General features: G+C 40.1%; 1 protein-coding gene across 1 annotated transcript; it reads left to right on the top strand.

Annotated features, from left to right (window-relative positions):
* Window positions 1-614: 614 nt before the first annotated feature.
* LOC131536396 (protein TANC2-like) lies at window positions 615-17,331 on the top strand. The gene is made up of 17 exons (XM_058769277.1): window positions 615-1,077; window positions 1,164-1,333; window positions 1,410-1,688; window positions 2,642-2,973; window positions 3,128-3,236; window positions 3,387-3,509; window positions 4,221-4,457; window positions 4,582-4,767; window positions 5,529-5,622; window positions 5,714-5,847; window positions 5,935-6,065; window positions 6,219-6,387; window positions 6,891-7,023; window positions 10,667-10,758; window positions 10,869-11,015; window positions 12,761-12,861; window positions 13,765-17,331. Exons 1-17 carry the CDS (start codon window positions 810-812, stop codon window positions 15,674-15,676), a joined length of 4,617 nt encoding a protein of 1,538 aa, XP_058625260.1. The 5' UTR covers window positions 615-809; the 3' UTR covers window positions 15,677-17,331.
* Window positions 17,332-17,386: the final 55 nt, after the last annotated feature.

The following is a 17,386-nucleotide window of genomic DNA, read 5'->3' on the forward strand; positions in this document are numbered from 1 at the left end:
TAGTTCTTTATAGCCGTATTACTGCTCGGCTGCCCTGGTTTCTATCTCCCTCTTTCTTTCTCTTTGTTTCTTGCCCTTTTTGCATCCATATGTGCTCATAAAGGTCACCTCGCCCCGTATAACTCCGCCCACCCCTTTATGCTAATGAACAGATAATTAGTTCACATGTTATCAGGCTAATTAATAGTCCACATGCAAATGGAGGGATAAATAACCTCATAATATGCTCCATCACACTTGTTGCAGCGTAATCCCTATACAGTCAAGCAATTATACATAATTTATGCTAATTGCGCTGAAGATTTCCTCCCAATATCTCTGTCCTGCTTTGACATGACACTTGCCTTGAATATTATCAGTAATTGGGATTAATGATAATACGTATGAAACGTATAAGAGTAATGAAGACTTTACGACTGAATATGAATATTAGATTAGTATAATTTTGCCAGAAAAAGTTTTAGAATTGTTATCATATGTTAATGTAAAAATAACTTGTTTGTTTGCTGGTTTTTATTGTATTTGTTTTACTTATAAATTTTTTTCAATTGTTTTTGCCATGAAAATAGCCTATGATGCTGACATGGCATTAAATAAATTTATACTACTACTTGCTTTACCAGTGAACCATTGTGTGTCTCTGAACAACACTGTAGTGGTGTTTCATTTTTGAAACATCTGTGAAATATCAGCACTCTGGCAAAATCATGTACAAATATAATTCTGTTACTGAAACTGAATGTTGATAAGTAAAAGTAAAATCCAGTTTTACAGGTGTGATCTCAACTCATGCTGTGCTGTGAATGTAAATGTTTGTCAGCTTATATCTGCTCTCTCGTGTGCAGGTTGTGGCGTACCATTACTGTCAGGCTGACAACGCATACACCTGCCTGGTCCCTGAGTTTGTGCATAACGTGGCAGCGTTGTTGTGTAGGGCTCCTCAGATGCAGGCCTACCGAGAGCTGCTGCTCCGCCAGCCGCACCTCCAGAGCACCCTCAGCCTGCGCGCCTGCGTCCAGGACCCTTTCAATGCTTTCCGCAGGGGCCTGCTGGAGCCTCTGGAGATCCTGCATCGAGGTACGCAAACATGTGTTTGTGCGCACTCTTATACGTCAGCACATGTATAGAGTATATGTAATATTGAACACATGCAATGTTTACAGAGAGGAAGATCGCGTGTGAGGAGAACCTCATCATCCTGATTGATGGGTTGAATGAGGCCGAGTTCCATAAACCGGATTACGGAGAAACCATTGTTTCCTTCCTGTGCAAAACCATCGAGCGTTTCCCTCCCTGGCTTAAACTGGTGGTCACTCTCAGAACGACACTGCAGGTCTGTACTCCATCCATCTGTCCATACATCCACCCATCCTCTTTACTTTTTTACTCATTGTCTCTCTCCGTCTCAGGATATAACTCGTCCGTTGCCGTTCCACCGGATCTCTCTGGATCGTCTGGAGGAAAGTGATGCGATTGACTCGGACTTGCAGGGCTACATCCTGCACCGGCTTCACTCCAGCCAGGAGATCCAGAACAACGTGGCGCTCAACGGCAAGCTGGACAACGCAGCCTTCGCCAAACTCAGCACTCATCTGAAAAGCCTGAGCCGGGGCTCCTATCTCTACCTGAAGCTCACTCTGGACCTCATTGAGAAGGGTTACCTGGTGCTCAAAAGCTCCAGCTTCAAGGTCAGGGGTCAATCCACACAGATGCCTCCTTTATTACCTTTACCTTTACCTTTACCCTTACCTAATTTTATTTTATTTTATAGAAACATATAAATATAAATTTTTACTTTATATATTTTTATTCTATTTTAGATTTTCAGGGATGTATATGGTGCTACTTTTATTTTTTTTTAGATTTTTAATGTTTATTTTATTTTAGCTTTAAGAGTTATATGTGGTATGATTTTATTTTACTATTATTATTGTAGCCTTTCATAGGCATGCATGTGGTGTTAATTATTTATTGATCATTTTGGTTCTGTATTTTAAGAAAAAAGTAATAGAGTGAATGAAACCCTTTTAGTTGTTTTTGAAAGAAATTTGAAAAGAAAATTGAAAATCTATATATTTTTTTAAGTCTAAGGGCCTACTAAACAGGGCATATTATCGTTGTGCAATTCCATAAAAGCGCTGATGGGAGGGGAAAATTCTGTGTGTGATTTACTGACAATGCGCACATTTAAGAACACAGACGCAGCCAGATCATTTCCATAATGACCAGTGTAATCTACCAAGAGCAGCGCAAATTACCGCCTGCTTTAAGACATGTTTTTTTGGGACGTTAAATAATGGCGCAAATACCAGTAATTTGAAGAGCGCAAATGTTAGTAAATCGCTTTGTGTGATTCATTATAATACTCTCCTCCCATACATTTTGCGTCTGAAAGGGAAACTCCTACAAATGCATATTCAAAAAGGTCAGGCGCAAAAATAACTGTGTCCACGCCTTTTCAGCGCTAATTCTACTAAAGTGTCTTTAGTAAATCCAAACAGTACTATTTTAACACCAAAAGGCGGTTTGTGCTGGTGCAAGCTGTTAGTAAATCTGACCCTAAAAGGATTAATATGTTTCATCTTTTTAGCATGTATTTGTTCTTTTTATTAAAAGCTGTAAGCATTATGTTTGTGTGCAGGTGGTTCCGGTGAACCTGGCCGAGGTTTACCTATTGCAGCTGAACATGCGTTTCCCAACTCAGTCGTCATTCGAGCGTGTTCTTCCACTGCTTAACGTGGCCGTGGCTTCTCTACACCCGTTAACTGATGAGCAGGCCTACAGTGCTGTGAACGCCAGCATGGTGCGTGGAGCGGCCATGGACTGGGATGATTTCCAGCAGAGGTCTGAACTCCTGTCGCCCTTCCTGGTGAAAAGACGTGATGGAACGCGCATGTTCATCCACCCCTCCTTCAGAGAATGGCTCATCTGGAGAGAGGATGGAGAGAAGACCAAGTTCCTCTGCGACCCCAGGTGAGAAATTCTAGGGGTCAAAATGTGTATGTGAAAAGCATTTTTTCCTGTTGAATATCCTGAAGTAAAATCAGATGTGAACATTGTCAATGCCTGAGAAATATAGCTAAATCTCTTATACCCCCATCTTGTCTCATTTCCCATGATTCTCTAGGAGTGGCCACACACTGCTTGCTTTCTGGTTTTCACGGCAAGACAGTAAACTTAATCGACAGCAGACCCTCGAACTTGGCCACCACATTCTCAAAGCTCACATCTTTAAGGTTAGGCTAACTATAACAACTATTAAAGTTTTGATGTTGCTTAATTGATAGCATAAACTTGACTACAGAAGTATATAAATGCTTTTGAAACAGATTTATGTTACATTTCCATTGGTGTTGTTAATAAAGCACTTTGTCTCTTGGATGCAGGGTCTGAGTAAGAAGGTTGGGGTTTCCTCGTCAGTTCTGCAGGGGCTGTGGGTGTCCTACAGTACAGAAGGGCTCTCTGCAGCTTTGGCTTCATTGAGAAACCTCTACACTCCAAACATCAAGGTATAAAAATAAAAACTGGATTCCCACAGTCATAGAAAACCTAAAGACATCTTCAATCTAAAGTAGTTTTTCTAAGGAAAATATTTTAAAATCTTTGTAAAAATCATAGATATTTCTACAGTGAATGTACAGTATACTACCATTCAAAAGTTTGGAATTAGAAACTTTTTTAGTATATATATATATATATATATGTATGTGTGTGTGTATGTAATAAAAAGTATCTTAAATTTAATACAATTGAAAATTTTGTTTTAAAATAAGTCTCTTAAATCTCTCAATTTAAAATTGAAATATTTAAAATAATTAAAAATAAACAATTACATAATAAAAAATTTAAAATACATAATTACTAAGAAAACAGTTTAGCAAACTGTCTGTTTTCAATTTCTTCATACACGGCATTTCAGAACTCTGGGTTTGTTAGACTTTTGGGGAAAAAGTTATATATATATATATATATATATATATATATATATATATATATATATATATATATATATATATATATATATATATATATAGTTTTAGTTATATTTATATTTAAAACAAGAAATTGTTAATTTTGAGTGCAGTAAACTATTATATATAGCATGATTAGAAATTTCTTGATTTCTTAACTTTGAAAAACATTTTGACTCTTTTTGACACTTTTTTTTTTTTTTTTTTTCGTCTACTCCTTCATATCCCCATCTTCCTCTCTTCCTCTAGGTATCTCGACTGCTGATTATGGGTGGAGCTAATGTGAACTATCGTACAGAGGTGTTGAATAACGCCCCCATCTTGTGTGTCCACGCTCACCTGGGCTACCTGGAGACTGTGGCTCTGCTGTTGGAGTTTGGGGCGGATGTGGATGGCGTTTCAGAAAGCGGACTCACTCCCCTCAGCTACGCAGCTGCCGCGGGTCACCTACCCATCATCACTGCCCTCTGCAGCAAGAAAGCCAAGGTCAGCCATGCCATGTTTAGCTAGAGATGGATTACCCCATAAGAATGCAGGGTAGTGACTATTGATTTTGAATTATCAGTCAAAGTTTCATCTCTGTCTCTCTCTCCTGTATGTTTCTGTTCAGGTGGATCACCTGGATAAGAACGGTCAGTGTGCGATGGTCCACGCGGGTCTGCGGGGTCATCTAGAGGTGGTGAAGTATCTGGTGCAGTGCGAGTGGAACACAGAAGGACAGCAGGCCGGATCCTTCAGCAAGAGCCATGCGGTACAGCAGGCCCTCATTGCAGCCGCCAGTATGGGCTATACAGAGGTAAGAGATTATTTTATTTAATTTTTTATATTTAATTTTATTATTTATTTTTATTTAAAAAAGAAATTAATTAAAGAAATTAATATTTTTATTCAGGACACATTAAACATTAAATTGATCAAAAGCATCAGTAATGACATATAGAATGTTATTGTGTAATAATGCAATATTTCCATTTTAAATGTTTTTTAAACTTTCTATTTATCAGAGAAAACTATTATACATTTTAACATGTTTAATATTCTTTAGAATTTTATATTTATTAGAAAATATAATATTACCAATAAATAATATTGTTAATATCTGTTTGCTTTAATTTTAGTAGTAATGCAAAGGCAAAAATAAAAAAATGTACAAATAAATCATGAAAACTAATGAAAATTAATTAAAATAATACCAATTAAAAATGTGTGTTTGACACACACACACACATATAACTAAAAAAATAAAAATAACATTTAGCATATGCCACAACTTTACATCTGTAAATAGCTTATCTGTACATATGTAATTGTTTAATTTAATAAATGTCATGTTTAATGTCTAGATTTTTGTCATTGTATTGTGTTATATTTAAATTTTTTGCCTTTACATTTTTTTTTTTAAAATCATTGTGTTAAATTGCCTTTATCCCTATGTATCTGTACTATGTCTGTACTACTTCTGCACTGGAAGCTCTTGTCACCAAGACAAATTCATTGTGTGTGCACACATACTTGACAATGAAGCTTATTCTGATTATAATTCTGATTCATTCACAGATTGTATCCTACCTTCTTGACCTACCCGAGAAAGATGAGGAAGAGGAGGAACGAGCTCAGATAAACAACTTTGACACACTGTGGGGTGAAACAGGTAGGACACCACCAGACAACCTGTACTCTGTGTTGTCATGTAAATATGAGTGCACAGTTTGCTCACTAAAGGGTCTCTCTCTGTATCTCAGCTCTGACAGCAGCAGCGGGTCGGGGGAAGCTGGACGTGTGTCGTCTTTTACTGGAGCAGGGTGCCGCTGTGGCTCAGCCCAACCGCAGGGGCATCGTGCCACTCTTCAGCGCCGTGCGGCAGGGACACTGGCAGGTGAGCGCCTCCGACATCTCACGAGTCATTTTTACTTTGCATATGTGGTCTTTGTTTTAGTCTGAGATGTCGGTGTTGGTTGTGCAGATCGTGGACCTGCTGCTGAATCACGGCGCTGACGTGAACATGGCGGATAAACAGGGACGAACTCCTCTAATGATGGCTGCGTCTGAGGGACACCTCGGTACAGCCGAGTTCCTGCTGGCTCAAGGTACAGCTGTACTGATCATACACTAGATTTGTTGTTGTAGCTCAATAAATATAAAAAATAGTAGGTATTAATATAAAGGAATATATGAGTCATTTAAATGAAAGGAAACTCCCAATCAGTCCTTTCTAACCTGCTTTTCTAACTTATTTCACAGGTGCCTCTTGTCTCTGATGGACAAGGAGGGGCTAACAGCACTGAGCTGGGCGTGTCTTAAAGGCCACCTCCCATTGGTCCGTGCTCTGGTTGAAAGAGGTGCAGCGACAGCCCATGCAGACAAGAGCGGACGCACTCCACTGGATCTTGCCGCTTTTTACGGAGACTCAGAAGTGGTTGGTTTTGTTATAGTAAACTAATGTAAAGTGGATTTAGTTTGTTTAAAAATATACACCTTAAAAGGATAGTTCACCCAAAAGTGAAAATTCAGTCATCATTTACTGACCCTCATGTCATTTCAAACTTGTATGACGTTCGTTCTTCTGTCAAACACAAAAGAGGATATTTTGAAGAATGGTGGTAACCAAACAGTTGACGGTAGCCATTGACTTGCATTCTATTGAAAAGAAATACTATAAAAGTCAATGGTACCATCAACTGTTTGGTTACCACCATTCTTCAAAATATCTTCTTTTGTGTTCAACAGAAGAAAGTAAGTCAAAAAAAAAAATGTATGGCATCAGGGTGAGTAAGTGATGAGAGAATTTTCATTTTTGGATGAATCATCCCTTCAAATCTCCAAAATGGGATGCTTATGCAAATGCTAATGGTTTTAAACAGATGTCACATACAGATACACAGACAACAAACCACAGCTCTGGTGTTGATGTGGTTCCAGGTGCAGTATCTGGTGGATCATGGTGCGATGATCGAGCATGTGGACTACAGCGGCATGCGTCCACTGGATCGTGCGGTTGGCTGCAGGAACACATCGGTGGTGGTGGCGCTGCTCAAGAAGGGCGCCAAGATAGGTAGGCTGGAAGGGGAACTGTTCTTACAGAAACAATTTTTGCTAAACTATGTTCTTGTACAATAAGTATTTGTGGTAAAATGAGCTATACACACCAGTTCACACAATTTGTTTTGGGGTTGTAATGCTGCGTTCCATTCAACTTGGAAAGTCAGAATCACCAGCTTTCCTACCTGGAAAAAAATTCTAATAAAATACCAAGTTCCAAGTTGGAAACTCTTACTGAATAATTCTGGCTGAATATTTTGTTCAGGGAAGAAAAGTAAACATGGTTCTCTTGGTCATTCTGATATGCTGGAGCCAAAGCATTTTCTGGCACGATGTTGCTCCTAGTCATAAGGCATCTGTCATCGATCGCTAGAAACCATGAAGTTCATCAGAGCGTTTTGTCTGCAAGCTTTAATCTGCAAGTAATTTATTACATTTAAAATGTAAAAAAAGAGCCACAGCGGCATCCTCAGGGCAATTCTGTTCTTATTTTTGGTCAGTTTTGTTCTCGTCAACACATGGGATGTAAATACTGCTTTATTCGCAAATGGTTTTTGTGAATTTTTTTGCATAAATTTGCAGCTTGGATGGAAGCAGAGAAGCAAACTAGAACATTTAGCAAACATGCCATTTCCATTTTTTGTGTGTGTATATGTATGTGTATATATATATATATATATATATATATATATATATATATATATATATATATATTATTATTAATATATATTATTATTATTATTATTATTACTACCAATTAAAATGACTATTTTCTGTTTTAAAATGTTATTTATTCCAGTACTGGATTTCCAAAGTTGCTGATTTGATGCTCAAGTAACGTTTTTATTATTATCAATTCCACAAGGTCATTCTTACAGAATAAAAGTATTAATTTCCTTTAAAAAAATGTAATTTGTTTTTAAATGTAACGACACCAAACTTTTGAATGGTAGTGTATGTCATACATTCACTAGGACTGTCCCACATTAACATTTGAATGGAGCGCAGCAAAAATTCCAATGCTTATACACTGTAAAAAAAAAAAAAAAAGTTGAGCCAACTTAAAATTTTAAGGCAACCAACTTCAGCAGATTTTTTAGTTTTCTCAACTTGTCGTTTATACAACAAAAATTTGAGAATCTCCCACAAAAATAAGTTGAGCAAACTCTTCTGCTGAAGCTGGTTGCCTTAAAATTTTAAGTTGGCTCAACTGTTTTTTTTTTTTTTTTTTTTACAGTGTGCCTTGAAGAAGTGCACTAGAAACATAAAAAGCAGATGCATTGAATATATAATGAAAATCACATGAAATTAGCTTCACATGTAGATGTCTTTCTCCTTCATACCCTTCCCTGTGAGCTCAGTCATCCGAGTCTAACCCTCCTTCTCGTGTGCTCTTCACCGACCTGCAGAACTCCACTGATCTGCAGCTGATCAGGATGGGCTTGTTGCTTTTGCTAATCTTGCTGCTTGCCACGGCTTCTCACGGCTGATCTTCCTTGTTCTTCCTTTCACCTCACTCTTTCACCTCTATCCACCAACTATCAATCTCTCTTGTTCTCTTCCCTTGACTCTCTATCACATTCTCCCTGTTTTCTTTTTTCATAAACCTTTGCTCCCTGTCTGATACGGATGCTTCACTCTGCCCCAATAACCTGTCACCCTTTCACTCGTGACCCTTTCCACCACTTCTCTCCTCGTAACCAGGATGTCAGACACTCCCCACCCGTGCCCGAGGTAAAACACGGACCTTTGTGCGCCCCATATGCCATTTTTGATTGTGTCCCTCCATCTCGTTACCTGTGTGGTCCCTTCTCCATTGATCGGGTCTGTTAGTGTTTTGGGTGCCCCAATGTGAAAGGCATTTAATCTTCATATCATTCTTGGCTATGATGAATAGAGCTGCTATCAGCCATAAACATGGGTGGATTTTGTGTAAATATATACTGCAAAATTCTGACGGTAGATGTTGATTCTTTCCGTTAATTTTTTGTCTGCTTTTTTGCTTGCATGGCTGCATGTAGGAAAACCAGTGTTGCATTTTTGCATGATGCTGCAGAATGTTTCTACATGCTGAGTGTTCTGTGGCATTGGGGAGCGTTAACACAGAATGCATTCTTGCACTGTTTTACTATGTAATCGTGTGCCATAGAGTCACCTTTGGCCACTGCAATGTCTTCAAATTTAAGTTAAAAGAAGTTAAAACCTCATGTTGAGATAGCTGCATTTGGTTCTTTATGCAGTGGACGTCTTTCAGTGTTGTGATGCTTTTTGCTTTTTTGCAGCATCTTACGCCATTAGCGACACAATGATGTATAAAGTTAAAAGTTAAAAACTTATCTCGAGATTCCTGTATTTGGTATTGAGATGGACATCTTTTAATGCTTTTTTTTGTAGCATCTTGCACCATTAGGATTGCATTTTAATATGTTGTATCAGCTTAAAAGAATTAAACTCTTGAAATTTTCTAGTACTATTTGTGTCGCATTTATTATACTGTCAAGTTGAAAAAAGTTCAAAACGAATTAAGATGCATGCATTTGGTCGTATTCTGTTGCGCTATTGAGATGGTTATCTTTTAATGTCGCAATGCTTGGTTTATCAGCATAAGATGCTGTGTCAAGTTTAAAGAATCTAAAAATCATCTTGAGATGCCTGTATTTTGTTCAATTCCTTTGTGTTGTTGTACTGTAATGGATGTCTTTCAGTGTTGCAGTGCAGCTTTTTGCGCCATTAGCGTTGCGTTTTAAGATGCTGCTCATGAAACCATATTGCGATAGACGTCTTTGACCGCTGTGCTAATTTTCAGCATCTTGTGCCACGAACGTCACGTTTAAGATGCTGTGGTTTTAAAAGGCATCTCAAGACACCTGCATTCTGTTCTATTCTGCTTTATTACAATGGACATCTTCGATTGTTGCAACACATCTTGCTGTTTTTTAGCACCTCGTGCCATTATCTCAGACTTTTAAGATGCTGTATGACGTTAAATACCTGTTTATGAATACTGTATTGTGTATTCTGTATTGCATCCAGCTGTTTTTGATTGCAAGAATGCATCCTGTGTGAACAAATGCCTTCATTTTATTCCACAGTTGTTGTTAGTTTGGCTTTTTCGGGCTGCTAGCCAGTTTGGTACCTGATCCTGTGCTTCTTAGCGTGTCCTCAACTGTGCCTTGCATGAATTGCACTAAATCACTGCCTGCCTGCATACTGCAACTGGCTGCCCATGGCCAAATCTACAGCTCTAATAGACCACTATCAATCTCTTATTCCCACCTTCCCTCCACTGTACATTCAGTCCAAACTGAAACACATGACCTCTATCCAGGCTCTCCACAGAGAGCTCAAACTTGCTGACTGCAAGTTCAGTAGCTGTTGGACTCAATGTTTTTATTGCCAGTATAAACAGATGTCAATTTCGGCAAGGTATAAACAGCCAAGCTGCTCGTGATTTGTTTCTTGTTTTTCTGTCTGGCGTGTTGCCATGGCTTTTTGTGATATCCAAAAGTTGTTCATAGACTTTGCCTCCTTTAAGCAAGATATCCTGGCAGCCTGCTCGTTTCTTTGTGTTCCTCAGAGATTAGCAAGTTAGTTTGTGCCCATACGGACTGTCAATCTGTGCTGATCCTTTGCTTTGCCCCTTTCTTTGTACTCAGGTCCTGCAACATGGGCAATGGCCACATCAAAACCCGATATTATGATCGTTCTGCTGAGCAAACTGATAGAGGAAGGAGATGGATTCTACAAGGTGAGTTGCATTTTGAATATTCAGCCAAAGAAGTGTGTGTGTCATACAGTAAATATATATTTTATTGTATTATGAACAAATTCAAAAGTAAGAATGTCTTGCTGATCCAGAAAGGAAAGGTGAAAGAAGCCGCCCAACGGTACCAGTATGCCCTGAAGAAGTTCCCACGAGAGGGTTTCACAGAGGACCTGAAGACCTTCCGTGAGCTCAAAGTCTCTCTGCTGCTCAACCTCTCCCGCTGCCGGAGGAAAATGAATGTGAGTCCAAAGCACTCAGTTTCATAAATCTCTCTTCTTTCTGTCTCTTCTGTCTTAAGCATTGAGATTGCCCTGATTGACTGGCACTTTGTCCCAGCATCCACTGATAACTGTGTTTGGTTGACATGTCGTCAACATAAATATTTTTGATAACGTAATTCTATTAATTAACATTTTTGTGTTTTATGTTTAAATATTTTTAATTCAGTGTATTATGCCATTTTTTTAAAAATATTGTTTTTATATTTAATTAATTTTTAGCAATTATGTGTGTTATTTTTAAATTTAAATATTTATAATTGTATACAGTATATCATATTAGACAGTATTTGTGGTACACCTTATTCAGGGTAGACAACAAGTATCATGAAAATCAAAAATGTTATATTAAAAACTTCCATATATATATATACAAAATGAAGTGAATTAAAGGAATAGTTCACCCAGAAATGAAAATTCTGTCATTAATTACTTGCCCTCATGTCATTCGAAACCCGCAAGACCTTCGGAACACAAATTAAGATATTCTGCTTTCTGAACCTGCCTAGACAGCAAGGGTTCTACTAAGATCAAGACACAGAAACATAGTAAGGGCATCGTTAATGCCTTGATCATGGTAGGACCCTTGCTGTTTATGGAGGGTCAGAAAGCTCTCGGATTTCATCAGAAATATCTTAATTTGTGTTCTGAAGATGAACGAAGGTCTTACGGGGTTTGGAACGACATGAGTAATTAATTATATAATTTTCATTTTTGGGTGAACTATCCCTTTAAGACATTGCTAGACACCGTACACGTTATTGCGTTATATTACATATGATGTCTACCCTAACTAAAGTCCATGATATCAGTATTACATTGGCCATTGGCCACCCTCCACTGTAAATGTTGACACTGGTTTAAAAGCCCATATCTTTTGACCATTAATATACTGTAAATCTCCCTGTTTACAAGCATCCATGCAAATACCAACCACGTAACCAACAAACTGCACATATTAGTTTTGGATTTTTGGTCTGTGTTCTTAATTGCTTTTGAAATCACTTAAGACCAAAGCAGTTGCAGATCAAGGATTGTAAAGACAGTAGTGATGTATTATCTTCACTTTTTTTTTTTCTCCTTTATGGCTACATTTATTTCTCATTTTGATCTCACCCAAAGAACATTTTGCGTTTGGATTTTCAAACTTCCATCCTCTGGATGGAGAAGTCCTCCTGAAATCTCCAAATATACTCAGCTCATGCTGTAGTTTTTCTTGCCATCATGATCTCATCCTTGTTTCAGTTTGATTTGTTGGTTCATCGGGATTTTCTGACATTTGTTGGATTTGTTTAACTGTTAGGCTTAGTACAGGAAGAGGTTTGAGCTGTCACAATGCATCTTCCCACTGTCCCTGTAGAGCATATATTTGTATGCGTGTGTCAATACATTTTATAAGTGTGTACAAGCATTTCCATAATTGTATGTCTGTTTATCGTATTTGCACTAATGGTGCACAAAATATCTTTATTTTTGTGTTTATTTTTGTAATAATCAGTGTTCACATCCTCATATAAATGTGACGCGTTCATGTTCAACCTGCATGTGTCTGCATAAGTGATGAGTCTGTGTGGATGTGCGTGTGTCCGTGTTTGTGTGCATGTCCGCATGCACACGTGTGTGTGTGTGTGTGTGTGTGTGTGTGTCTTCCCTCTGACCTCATGTACAGCTCAGTGTATGACTGTTGGTCCTGTTGTTGCTTGCAGGACTTTGGGATGGCGGAGGAGTTTGCCTCCAAGGCACTAGAGTTGAAACCCAAATCCTATGAAGCCTATTACGCACGAGCCCGTGCCAAGCGCAGCAGCAGGTAACCAGGACAGCCTTTAAAACACATTCTGTCTCTAGCACAAATAAAGTGCTGACAGATCATGACCCAAACTGGCCGAATACGTTTCGATTGGTTGATGTAGTGCTATGCTAGAGCTTCAAGATAGAAGTCAATTTAAGTCCCTTGACTTCTGCATCACTAGATGTCAACAGCAGGATTAGACCTGTTTGTTCTTCATACTTCATGTTTTGTTGACCAATCAGATTCTTTTCCCTCAGAATGTCCATCATTCATATTTTATTCCTTTTCTTCTCCCCACAATTTTGTTTACTTTGACTCTCTGTTCCCAGAACACTTATATCAACTTGCTTGGTTTTGCAGAACTAGAGGTTTTTTGGGTCTGATTTTGATCAATAGGTAAAATTACTAAAGAAATGTTCCAGGTTCAATACAATTTAGTTAACTTGGACTTTTACAACGAAAACCTGTGGGCATCCCAGAAGAGCAAAACATCAGAAGTCTAAAGCTTTTTAGGTTTTACTGACTTTACACAGTCATACCAGGAGTTAAGAGATTATATCTTTGCACTGACAGGTTGGTAAACTGTACCATCATTAGTCTCATCGGCTACACTTTTAAAACAATGTTTCCATTTATCCTGTTAAAGGTCCTTAACCCGTAGACTTCTACTGAAAGTGCAAGAATGATTTTTGTTTGTTTTTTACAAACTGAGGAATGAGTCATAATTGTTCTGCGTGGTAATTGACAGCAGGTAATTGACAATTGACTTGCGCTGAACACTGAATATTCCTTCAGCAATAGTCATTTCTTAGTCTTTATCAGTCAGTTCATTGGTTAACAAGCATATTTCTTCCTTTCTCTCTTCCTACTGCCATAATCCACCTTCCTACTCTCTCTCATTCTTGGTTTCCCTCACTGTAGGCAATTCCACGCAGCCCTGGAGGACCTGAGTGAAGCTATGCGTCTATGTCCCAATAACCGCGAGATCCAGCGCCTGCTGCAGCGTGTAGAGGAAGAGTGTCGTCAAGTTGAACAACAACAGGAGCTGGATCCGCCTCCTTCCCCTCCCCGCGAGCAAGCCCCATCCATGGTCCCGCCTCCTCCAATGGAGCCCCACATTTCAGACATGGAGCCTGTCCAGGACTTGTTTGAGGAGGACGATGATTACCTCGAGCGGGATTTGGACGGCCTACCACTTGGTGTTCCTGCTGAGCCCCACACTATACCATCGGGACTTCCTGTCATTCAAAACATGCCTCCATCTCCGAGCCATCACGATTCACCCTACTTGGGCCAAGCGTATGACCTTCGCCCCAGTCCTCCTTCAATGTCCTCTCCTACCAGGCAAGGCTACCAGTCCCCCTCTCCGTCACTCTCACCAACGCACCAGAGCTCTCACTTCCGGCCCAGTCCCCCTCATCAGGCCTCCTACCACTTCAGTCCACCACCATCACCGTTACGCCGTGGACCACAGTATCGCGCCAGCCCCACCTCTGAGGGAGTCGCCATGTACCGTCCCCAGTCCGCCTCTGCAGGACGGTACCAGCAGGACCAGCTTGCAGGACGACCCAAGTCCCCTCTGTCCAAGATGAGCAGCCAACGTTCTTTCCAATTTTCCCAACAGACTTCCCAGCCATCGCAACAGACCCAGTGGTTGCAGCCAGCCAAGGCACAGATCGTCCGCACCAACCAGCCCAGCACCGCGGTGCACTCCAGTGCCGTACTGGGTAGTAGTGCATACAGTCAGATTGCTCACTCGATGAGCGCCCGCTGCCCAGGAGACATGGATGAACTTGGGGATGGAGGGTACTCTTCCTCACTTCAACCTCAGGGCAGTCTGAGTGCAGGGGCTTTGTACCAACGTGCCATCAGCATGGATCCTGGCCTTGTGGAGGATGAGCTTCCTCAGAGGCCCTCCTCTGCGTACAGACCCAATCCCGGAGGAGTCCGTTATGCTCAGACACCACAGATCAGCCGCAGTCAGTCGACCGCCTACTATCCAGTCCCGCCTCATGAAATGGAGCGACAGGTGACTCTGGGTTCGCCAGAGAACCTTCAAGCCCACCGACGTCCAGTCAGCGCGAATAGTGTTGAGCCCAAACAGCACCCACCAGCTCCACGCCCCCTTATTCACTCCCACAGTACGGGTCTGCGCTTCTCGCCATCCAGCAACAGTTTGGTGGCAGGTTCTGCTGCTAACCTAGGCCCAGGGTTCAGGGCGTCAGCTTCGGCGCAGCAAATGGAGATCCCTCTGAAGCTTTCCTATGAAGGCAGCTACCATGATGAGCTTTCACCGGTGTCACCCCCACAAGGCACAGACTTCCGGGTGGTGGGTGGAACATATCCAGGAGAAGCACTTCGCTCCCGCACTACACCTTTCATGGGAATTATCGACAAGACCGCACGGACTCAGCAGTACCTTCAGCAGCAGCCTTCGCTGGCATCGTCCTCTTCGGGTTCTCGACCCTGGACCGTTTCTTCTCTGGATACGGTGGTGAACAGTCCAGCCACTTCCCCTAGCAACATGGGCTATGGGCAACAAGCGGCACCCCTCAGCCATATCGCCTACTACAACCGCACCAACAATGCTCACAATGGCCACCTCATGGATGACGATTTCTACGCCAACTCCCCTGGTGTGACGCGGGACCGGGCGGACGCTATGGGCCGAGTGAGCCAGGTTCCCACATACCCGGATGTGAAAGTGGCAAGGACTCTGCCAGTTTCCCAGGCCTACCAGGACAATGAGTTTAGGCAGATGTCACGAAATGAAAGGCAAGGCCCAACCTCACCCATTAAACCAAAGAGACCCTTTGTGGAGTCTAACGTGTAAGAATAAAGAATCGGTGTGCAAGATTTATTAGAACATTCTCGAGTAATGTCTAACATGTTGACCATCTCATCTCTTCATTTTACGTCCCATATCTTGATAACGAAAATAAAGACCTCTCAAGGTGAATTTCACTGATGTGAAGTGAATCTAGCATGTACAAATCAAATGCATCTATATTTGCTCTGGACACAAAAATGGAAGTATCAGGACCCATTGGAGTTATAGTAGGCCTGTGTAACTGCTGTACACCAACCTTCTACTTTTCTGTACCTTTCTGAGAGGGTGGCTGCTCAATGCCAGTCATGGACACATTGCTGAGCATGGCCCCTGGACCAGATGTCCTTACTAATGTCCCCACTCAAACCAGTAATATCCCTGAGAATCTTGCTGTGTCTTGAGTTGAAAATGTACCTAAAATATTCCAGATCAATATTGCTAAAGCAAAAAACTAATATTTAAAATTAAGTTATGTTTGTATAAATATATATATATATATATATACACCTACATTTCAATGCAGTTGTGTTTTCAGTTTGCCTTGAGTTGACATGCTCTCAGCAATGTGAAATATTTTTTAGACTTTTCTGGGCATTTTTATTTTTTGTCAACAGGTTATAAAGGTCAACAGGATCGCTACCTTTAACGCAATGCAAATATCTGTAGTGTTTGGTTAATAATTTCACATCTGCTCAAGGGAAGTAGCATTCAGGTGGTCAGCCGTTAATTTACTCGCTCTAAAGTAGTTACACCACTAAAGCGGAAATTGTCTTTTCCAAAGAAACTTTTCTCATGGGAAGTAGGAGTGGGGAAAACTTTTTTTGCAGCCTCCGAATTCACATGCTCTCATTCATTATGTTTTGAGAGTTTATTTGTGCACTGAAACATGCCTTCAAAACATTTTCCCTGTTTGTTTTAAACTGTGAGTACTTGCTTTCAAATATGGGAAACCTGACTTGATGTCAAAGCCTGTGTCATGTATCGCCATTGAACTAACATACTATTGGTAGGTCAGGCACTTTTTTTACGGATGTCTTAGTGGGAAGACGGTGGCAAGTCAGATTCGCTCACTGGATCTGGCTTTACTTATAAATGTTCAACTGCTGTTGAAAAAGAGCAGGTCTTTTTGCAGTGTTTTAATTATTATTATTATTATTATTATTATTATTTTCTCTTTTTAGTTATATGAGGTGCACTCAGAGTTGACCTGGAATACTGCTTACTGTACAACAGTGTTTGTATTTAACTATTTGTTTTCCTTTTGTATGACCAAAATGTAAATGGCTGTAAATAATGTGCTGAACTAGAACGCATGCTCTCTGCTAATACACAAACCTGAGTGTGTGTATGTGTGTGGTTTTATGTATGAGGGAAAAGACTGTGGCACAATATATTTCCTTGTTTCCCTTATTAGACAAAAAAAAGAACAGATGAAATTTAGGTTTTGTATGTATTTTGCTTTAATATTTTGATTTTGTTTAGAACTGGGTTTGCGAAGGAGGATTCTCTGTAAATTGTCTGTAAATGTGAGCTGTGATGTTTTCTGGGATGGAAAATCAGAAACGTGAATGACTTTTTATCCAGTTACACGATTGTAAACTGTACAATCATCTGTATGTATGAGGGAAATAATGAACTTATTTAAAAAAAAAAAAGAATACCACTTCAAAGAAATCAAGCTGAAATAACTTGCCATTGAGTCAAACTTCATTG

This window comes from Onychostoma macrolepis, chromosome 03 (assembly GCF_012432095.1).
Source record: "Onychostoma macrolepis isolate SWU-2019 chromosome 03, ASM1243209v1, whole genome shotgun sequence".
Lineage (NCBI taxonomy): Eukaryota > Metazoa > Chordata > Actinopteri > Cypriniformes > Cyprinidae > Onychostoma > Onychostoma macrolepis.